Below are 10,000 nucleotides of genomic sequence, written 5' to 3'. Positions count from 1 at the left end.
TTCTCTCTTTCTCTTTTTCCTGTCCTCCCTTCTCTCTGTTCATCTCTCTATCGATGTTTGTATTTGTGAATCTTCATTTCTGCATCTGTATATATGCGCACGCATGTCCACACATGCACACGTATCCCTGCTTTTCGTTTCTATTTACTGTATTTTTTCCTTAGTCCTCTATCTGATTTTTGAAAAAAAAAAAATATATATATATATATATATTTCAGTCCATTCCCCATAATACCTTCAAAGAAAATAGTCAGGAAAGAAACGACGGCATTGTACATATCGGTATTTATTAAAAAATAAAAAAGCATGATTTGCAATAAATACAAGCATCTGGAGAGTAGGAATCGCTCAAGCGAGGCCGTGGAGGAGCCGCTCAAGCGTCTGCATATGGAACGGGAATGAGCCTGCGGCAAGGAGCAGGTCCTGAGAACGATGGGAGTGACGGCGAAGGAGTCAAGGGGCTTGGAGTGAGCTGGATGGGCTGGGAAAACGGAAGGTGGATGGCAGGTGTGAAACGCATAGCATTATATCACAGGCGAAGTAAGAGGGCCTTCTGTTTAGGCGTAGGCGGGAGGAGGAGGGGCGTAGGCGGCGGGCTTGGCTGCAGGGTAGGAGGCCTCGCCCTCGTAGGCGACGTTAGCGACGTATCCGGCGTGGTGGTCGGCGGTGAAGGTGACGATCTGGGTGCGACCGTCGGGGAGGAGGACGCGGTAGGATCCCGAGGTGACTTTGCCGTCGCTGGTCTCGTCGTGGGCGAAGTCGTTGCCGGTGTAGTCGTCCTTGACGGCGTAGGCGAAGTCGAAGGGCATGCCAGGCTCCTTATAGGCGGGGGGGCCGTAGGAAGGAGGGGAATCGGGGCGGGGGGCGGCGCAGGCCACAGCCACGAGGGCGAACAGGACGAAGAGCTGGAAGAGTGGGATTGCTAGTGAACACAGAGGCGGGATGCTACGTTCTCCTTGCGAAGAGAGAGAGGAAATAGAGAGAGAGAGATAGGGGAGGAGGGTAGAGAAAATGAGTAACGGGCAATGAGGCGTAGAAAGAAAAACACGGAGTTGATTATTAATGATAATAGTAAAACAAACATTATTGATATTGATATATTCATGAAAAGAAAATTGACAGAGGGCATTTTCAATGATCTGACAGCTTATGTCTCTCTCTGGTGCCATTGTTACGGTGTGTCAGCTTATCGTTTCGATACAAATTTAGCATCAGCATTAGATTTCAGTTTTGGATGTGTATACAGCGCGGGAAGCCAGCTTACCTTGGCAGACATGTTGTATGGGAGAGAGCGTCGAAGAGTGCTGTCGTGGTCAGGGAACCGCGCCTTATATACGCCTCGACTCCGGCCATTTCGTCATCCCTCGCTAGACTGTTGGAGCGCCGAAGGTGAAGCAATTAACTGAGCGATAGTGTCGATAATGTTATTATTACTGTAATTGCTATAATTATTAAGCCAGATTAATAAGATCACTGGCTAAGTAAATTATAGGGCAATGAAAAACATACATCATGATCTTGTCCAATTATACGTGAAAACCTGTTTTTTATACTTTGGGTGATTCGATGTTTATTCGATTCTTATTTCAGGCTACATCGACGCAATTGTGTTATTGAATCTCAAAATTAGAAATATTGACGTTTACGTCAACGAAAATATGGTTTCACATTTTTGTTTTGTTTTTTTCAAAACAAAAAGTATCATATCAGATGTATGTAATTGAGATTAAATTGCCTACTCGGAGGAAAGGGAAACCTATTTGATTGGAACTGGGATGAGTACCGAGGCTGATCTGGAAGATAAAGGAGTCGCACGGTTGAACCAGGCTACCACGATTGTCGTACCGGGTTTGTAATTCAAAGAGGGACTAAGATTGGGGTGAGGATAACCTATGTTACCTTATCTTTTTGAGATGTAAGCAACCACTAGTCTCAATATACGTGTCAAAGTCAAAGTTATATATATATATATATATATATATATATATATATATATATATATATATTTATACATATATATATAAACGTGTGTGTGTGTGTGTGTGTGTGTGTGTGTGTGTGTGTGTGTGCGTGTGGTCTTTCTTCACGGAGTGAAACATCTACCATTTGTTTGAAATCACCGGATTTTGGTACATAGTATGACTAAGACTGGGGTACCAAATAACTGAAGAGTCTGAAGAAGTCTGAATTTTGGTTAATTTATGATATATACAATTTTACAAACACCCCTTGGAATACGATATATCTTGTCTCAATATGCACCTTCTGAATGACGTCTTTTGCTGCAATATGCCGCTGTCCTTAACTGCGACAGGTCTGTTTCGAATGGCCACGTCATCCATACATGGATCAGTCAGCGTGCAAGGTCGCACCACCTGTGTTCATTGTCCTTCTTGAACCTGTTGTCCTATTGGGTTGCTTGAATGAATGGCCCGGGTCAGAACCAAGGGAAGCACTGTGCTGGGACACTTCTTACTTTGTGATTTTCCTCTTCGTTCACTCGAGGCCGCTTTGGACTATTTTCCTATGGGAAATCACTGATCCTCCTGAGACCCATTGCCTTGGCGGATCTCCATCAACTACTTTCTCAATTACTGGTAATCCTATCAATCTTAATAGGTGACGCAGGCACCCTTTACGTTCAGTCTTTCGTAATGAATTTGAAAAAAGGACATCATGTTTTATTTTTGATATCTAATTACCTTTCCCTCTTTATAGAGCAAAGAGGGAAGTGCATGAATGGAAGAGAGTGTAGTCCTTCACGAGAATCAGAGACAGCTTTTCAAGCCCTGCCTGTCGTCAGTAAGGACCATTGTCACTTGGCAATACTTGGAACTCTAAAGAGCTAGCAAGCAGAGCAGAATTCCGATAGTTCTTCTTAGCCTAACATATGCACAGAGGAATACTTAGATGACATTGCAAGAAGTGATATTCTATGGTATATGTTCAAACTTAAAATCGATATTCGTTAATAGCCATTAGAATAGATGGCATACAATATATATGCACACAGACACACACTTGCTAGATCTTTATTTTGTTGTATTCGTATAAAGTTATTTTGTGAATAGTTTTTTTCTTTTTTTTCTTTTTTTTCTTGTCTTTGGAGTGGGCTTGATTATTACTATTATGATCGATCGGTTATGTAACAGCAGCGTAATTAGTAACTTTTCCAGTAATCTAAAGTTTTGATCGATTATTTGAATATATGGAATATATGAAATGCTTTTGAAGTTTGATATTTATAAACTATACATCTGGTGTGTTCTAGCAGAATATATGTGTATATATATATATATATATATATATATATATATATATATATATATATGTATATATATATATTTTTTTTTTCATCTAAAGAATCTGAATAACATAATTTCCATAGATATTTTTTTCTTTCATCTCGGTGAAAGATATTTTGATATGCACATACTAACTTGAAAAAGTAAACTATGGCACTCAAAACACCCTGAGAATTACTGCACCCATATACGGAAAATGATTGAACTGGTAATCGTTTTCTATTCGATTCATCTTGAAAAAGTGATCAGTAATTGCGACTACTCTTCGTCCCTGGCATCATCATGCGTCCTGCACCACCAGCAAGGTTCCATGCACGGTTTCGTCTGCTCTGCCTCCGTCGGCTTCACTGACGTCCCCGCCCTCAAGGCCCGCTTCCATATCCCCATCAGTAGTGACACCACGGCCGTTGTGCCCAAAGCATTCCACCAATTAAGCATCAGCAGAGAAAGTGTAAAAAAAGATCATTGTTACTATGAAACTATGAGAATGACGTAATTGACATGGTTCCTTTATCTGAAGTATTTCAGACATTTAATCTCTTTACAGTAATATATTTTCTAACACCGTCTTTGAAGTAAAGGAAGAATCTTATATTTTCAGCTTAGACATATCCTATTAAAGATTTGCAGCGCACGCTTTACTTTTTAATGTAAGGACGACTTGGTTCTTCACAATGGGTGTATTTTGTTATCTCTTTACTGAGCCGAAAACACCAATAGATCTCAACTATTATACACTTGAATGAATCCATAAGATCTTTAATGATTCTTCAAAGGGCATAGTCTATATTGCAAAAGCTATGAATAACATTCATCCAAAAAAATGCTGAAACGCTCTTTTGGTTAATTTCCCATTGGTTACGAACTTCTCAATTAAATGTAGGCAACATATTGGTCGACAGCTTTGGGAAGCAACTTAATTCTGTCGTTTTCGTGGGTAATTATTTATCTTTTCACTTTCATTATGTAATAAAGCCATTTCATTTTACATAGAAAGCTTCGGGTAGGACATGATAGCCTTCCCATATGTATTTTTCATATCTAAATATACAAACAGCATTATGACACACCGTCCATGTTTTAACTCAACTCTATAATTCTGGGATCTGACACCTTTTCCGTTATCGTGGTGTGGGATTCGATATCTTCAAACATATCCTTTTAAAATATGGGTGTGAGGGACCGGTTACGAATGGCGGACTCACCACCAGACAATCCAATTACCCGTGACAGGGAAACCTTCACAGAACGCCCGTCACAGGAACTGAGTTACCTTTCTCTTAGTGTTGGTATGTCCTGAGGAGGCATTCCCCCCTCGGCCCTGGTCAGAAATGGAAAGGAAGTTCACTAGATCAACATACACGGAGAAAAGGAGTTTGGGCCACACGTGACGCTTGAACACAAACGAGGATATCATTTCGATTAAAGAAAGTCTCATAATCACCCTTTTCCCTTTGATACCCTCATGAACGAGTTTTACAGTCGCAGTGTCATGGGGCCATGAAACAAAGATGTTGCTAAGAAAATACGGAGTTCAAAACCCACACCATTTGTCAACAGAAATCCTCTTTCTATCCTTTCCCCAGGTCTACTGCCTTAGAGATTCAAGGACCCGGGTATGTGAAGCAATAGGCAGAGGTGCTTATTCTCACCAGCAGTTGGCGCTTTGGAGTGATCGGGTAGGGTGACGAGTATATATGTTAAAGTAGAAAAGGCATATTCTAAAAATCATGAGCAATCAAATTTGGTAGTTCTGATAACAAACCTTACATACGTGCGGACGCGGGCGAAACGCGCACTCGTCGATCTATCCAGAGAAGTCCCGTGGAAGTTGGGAAGGGCGTAGGAAGGCGTCGCCGTCGCCCCAGCATCTGCCTTAACCTTGTGAACTCGAACTGATTAATACTCTCGAGGATGTTAACTTACGTCGTGTTTATTTCCTTAACCAATTCCTACTTGCGTGAGGTATAGGCCGTGTTGGAATGTGATTAATTTGCAAATAAAAGCATTTGTGTGGCAACAAGCATATAAGCATACAAGAATGCTTCTTTACGAAGTGAATGATGAAATTGCCATGGATTGGTTATTACTAAATAGTTTGTTAATAGCTCTAAAAAATAATAAATAAAAATAAATTTTAAAAGAGACCTCTGTAAATAGCTAGTATAACGGACAAAAAATAATTTATACGAGATTTTTTCACAGGCATATTAGTTGATAAAATTCTCTATGATTCAAAACTTCACCATTTTTCTTCTAATACAATATTTCATACTAATCATGTGATCATCGTTATTCATAAATTCACTACTTGATCATTCATGCCCATTAAGTTTTCTACTACTCTATGTCTCTCCAATGCCCCCCCCCCCACCAAAGCCGCCAGCCTCCTGTCGGCGAGCGCGTGCGCCTGCGGCAACTGCTTCACGGTCGCGAGTCCTCGAATCCGAGACAGTAGAGCGCCAGGGACAGTGTGCGGGTATGTGTAGTTAACTGTGCATACATACAGACTTCCGTACTTATAAAGTTATCTAAGTGAAACTTTAACGATGCACGCGTGGATACATGTTCAGTTCCATCTATGAAACATGATATAATGGTCAAAGCTTCCATCTGTTGCCGTATTTCACACACACACATATATATACATACATACATACATATATATATATATATATATATATATATATATATATATATACATATATATGAATATATACACATATATGTGTGTGTGTGTGTGTGTGTTTGTATACATACGCATACGTATATACATTTATACATATGTACTGTATGTATATATATACATATACATACAAGAAATATTACGTTTAATTATTTGTTTATTCACCAATATATCTTTTTACGTGCCTTTATTTTATCTTTATTTATCTTTTAGAGGATGACCAGGAAAGAAACGATGGTTTTGCACATGTCGGTATTTATTCTAAAAAAATGGAAAAAACAACAACATAATTTACAATAAATACAAGCGTCTATAAATGGGAAAGGAGGGGAAGCGCTCAAGCGAGGCCGTGGAAGAGCCGCTCAAGCGTCTGCATATGGAGCGGGAATGAGCCTGCGGCAAGGAGCAGGTCCTGAGAACGCTGGAAGTGACGGCGAAGGAGTCAAGGGGCTTGGAGTGAGCTGGATGGGCTGGGAAAACGGAAGGTGGATGGCAGGTGTGAAACGCATAGCATTATATCACAGGCGAAGTAAGAGGGCCTTCTGTTTAGGCGTAGGCGGGAGGAGGAGGGGCGTAGGCGGCGGGCTTGGCTGCAGGGTAGGAGGCCTCGCCCTCGTAGGCGACGTTAGCGACGTATCCGGCGTGGTGGTCGGCGGTGAAGGTGACGATCTGGGTGCGACCGTCGGGGAGGAGGACGCGGTAGGATCCCGAGGTGACTTTGCCGTCGCTGGTCTCGTCGTGGGCGAAGTCGTTGCCGGTGTAGTCGTCCTTGACGGCGTAGGCGAAGTCGAAGGGCATGCCAGGCTCCTTAGGGGGGGGGGGGCCGGAGGAGGGGGGGGAAGGGGGGGGGGGGGCGGCGCAGGCCACAGCCACGAGGGCGAACAGGACGAAGAGCTGGAAGAGTGGGATTGCTAATGAACACAGGGGAGGGATGCTACGTTCTCCTTGCGAAGAAAGAGAGGAAATAGAGAGAGAGAAAGATAGAGAGATGCAAAATCAATCTTGAATTTCAGTTTTGAATCTGCATACAGCGGTACTACTCAGTCCGCGAAGGGAGCCAGCTTACCTTGGCAGACATGTTGTATGGGAGAGAGCGTCGAAGAGTGCTGTCGTGGTCAGGGAACCGCGCCTTATGTACGCCTCGACTCCGGCCATTTCGTCGTCCTTCGCCGAAGGTGAAACAATCATCTGGGTGATAGCAGCGTTGATGTTTTGATTATTGTAAATACCTTGATAATTAGGCCAGATTAATATAACTTATTAAATGAGTTACACAGCAATGATAACAGCTAAAATATTAATAAACGAAATAAGTTGTATGGTGACAGTCAAATTAAAGGTAAACTCATTCATTTTTCATCCTTGTTTCTGTCTTTATCTTTTTTAGGCGATGAACTCTCGAACGACTGAAAAAATAAAAGACAAAGTTTCTACGTACATGAACCGCGACAATTACACCGGTCACGCCATTAAATTAATTTTTGCCTCCTTAAAATCTTCCAGATGACAGGAAGTGATATGTAGATGTGTCTACAGGTGGGGATGGAAGGGGATCATAGTTGAACCAGACTGCCATGTTGTTTTTCTCTTAATGTTTCAATGAAATGATGGTTAGAAGTTTGGGTAGAATTTAAAAGATTGATCACTTGTTCAACAGTTATCTGAGCAATTGTCGAATATATATATATATATATATATATATATATATATATATATATATATGTATATATATACATACATATATATATATTTACATATATATGTCTACACACATGTATATATGTATACATATATATATATATTTACATATATATGTCTACACACATAGATATATAATATATATATATATATATATATATATCATATAATATATATATGTGTACATTATATATATACAAACAATATATATATATATATATATATGTATATATATATATATATATATATTTATATGCATATATGTATATATTATACATATAATATATATGTGTACATTATATACATACATACAATATGTATATATATATATATATATATATATATATATATTATATATATATATATATAGTGTATATATATATAGACAGATAGATATTTACATATTCATATGTATTATATATATGATATATATATAGATATGTAGATATATGTAGATATATACATACATATATATGTATATATATATATATATATATATATATATATATATATATATATATATATATATATATATATATATACATGTGTGTGTGTGTGTGTGATGAGAGAGAGAGATATAGAGAGAGATAGATAGAGAGAGAGAAAGAGAGTAGAGAGAGACTGAGAGAGAAACTAATAGAGAGAGAGAGAGAAGGAGAAAGAGATGAGAGATAGATAGATAGATAGAGAGAGAGAGAGAGAGAGAGAGAGAGAAAGCAAGCGTGAACACGTTCTGCCTTACGTGTCCAACTGTATCAGACTTATCTTTTTTGGCCAGACAGGTGAGGATCACCTCAATTACCCATTCCCTTGCAATGGCAATTCGTAATCAGTATGCAATATCTTACTCGTGTGTTTCCCATGGCCATGGTTTTGGCGGCATTTATCCATTTTGATAAGTCACTGTCTGTTTCAAACACAGCGCGAGATCTCGACACAGCTTCCCGGTCTACTGGGCCCTTTTTTCTTCTCATGGATAGCTCCTCTTGAAAGAAAATATGCTTTATTTACTCTATGTATTGTTCTCGTAGGTTTATGCTGAGTATCACATAATATATGTGATCGTAATAATCAAGTGAATCAAGTCACCGTTCATAGAATCGATGGCAGGAGTGGTAGGGATACGACTCTTTACTTTCTAAAAATGCATTTTATTTCCTTTTATTTCGCTTGAAAAACATTTCTTAGATATTTGAATAGAGGACGACAATTGCCAAGTAAAATACAAAGAAACAATTTTGGTACTTGAAGCCACGCATGCAAGTGTAAAAAAACCTTTTTGATAAGCTCGTTTCCCATCGAAAGAGACATTGGGAGGGGCTTAGAAATTCTACATAACTTCCCGGTCAAAGAGTGAGACATCAGTCTCGCTCTCCACATTCAGAGCAAATGTTCGCACACAAATACATACATATACAAACACAGCCACACACACGTACGCACGCACGCACCTACACACACACACATACACACACTCTCACACACATATATAAATATATATATATATATGTATACATATGTATATATATATATACATATGTATATATATACATATGTATGTATGTATGTATCTATCTATCTATATATATACATATATGTATATACAGACACACATACACACACACACACACACACACACACACACACACATATATATATATATATATATATATATATATATATATATATATATATATATATACACACATTTGCATATATATATATATATATATATATATATATATATATATATATATATATATATATATATATGTATATATGTATATATACGTATATACACACATACACACACACAATACACATATATATATATATATATATATATATATATATATATATATATATATATATATATATATATATGTACATATACATTTATATCTATATATATTTAAATATGTGTGTATGTATACAAATTCTTACTTGTTGCTTTCTACGTTCATATGAAATAAGAGGATTACAAAAGAAACTCTAATATTGCACATGTCAGCATTTATTAAAAAATAAGAAGAAACATGATTTACAATAAATACAAGCGTTTGCCGAGTCTGTGAAAGGGAAAGGAAGGGAAGCGCTCGAGCGAGGCCGTGGAAGAGCCGCTCAGTTCGACTACTGCTAGACAGGATGAATTGAAACATGGACAAGTGAAGTGGAGAAGTGAGACAATAAACGTTCTGGCAACTGGAAAGAGCTCGAAATCTTGTCAGACTGACGAGATGACACTGGCTCATGCAGGGTAATTCTTCTCTCGGTTCATCTCTCCGTCGCTGTCTCTATCTGTTTCTATTTT

The 10,000-nt window shown here is 38.5% G+C and overlaps 2 protein-coding genes across 2 annotated transcripts; both read right to left on the bottom strand.

Moving 5' to 3' along the window:
• Nucleotides 1–197: 197 nt before the first annotated feature.
• On the bottom strand, nucleotides 198–1,300 carry LOC122242503 (cuticle protein 7-like). Its single transcript, XM_042999800.2, has 2 exons — nucleotides 1,265–1,300; nucleotides 198–905 (listed from the first exon to the last, which is right to left on the bottom strand). The coding sequence occupies exons 1-2, from the start codon at nucleotides 1,274–1,276 to the stop codon at nucleotides 558–560; spliced, it is 360 nt and encodes a 119-aa protein (XP_042855734.1). The 5' UTR covers nucleotides 1,277–1,300; the 3' UTR covers nucleotides 198–557.
• A 4,929-nt stretch (nucleotides 1,301–6,229) lies between these two features.
• LOC147471802 (cuticle protein 19-like) lies at nucleotides 6,230–7,122 on the bottom strand. The gene is made up of 2 exons (XM_086537161.1): nucleotides 7,058–7,122; nucleotides 6,230–6,885 (listed from the first exon to the last, which is right to left on the bottom strand). The coding sequence occupies exons 1-2, from the start codon at nucleotides 7,067–7,069 to the stop codon at nucleotides 6,538–6,540; spliced, it is 360 nt and encodes a 119-aa protein (XP_086393287.1). The 5' UTR covers nucleotides 7,070–7,122; the 3' UTR covers nucleotides 6,230–6,537.
• Between the last annotated feature and the right edge of the window lie 2,878 nt (nucleotides 7,123–10,000).

The sequence above is a fragment of the Penaeus japonicus genome, unplaced genomic scaffold (assembly GCF_977035675.1).
Source record: "Penaeus japonicus unplaced genomic scaffold, GWHDUDI00000001_assembly GWHDUDI00000005, whole genome shotgun sequence".
NCBI lineage: Eukaryota > Metazoa > Arthropoda > Malacostraca > Decapoda > Penaeidae > Penaeus > Penaeus japonicus.
Note: the sequence above shows the minus strand (reverse complement) of the source record. Positions and strands in the feature narration are given on the sequence as shown.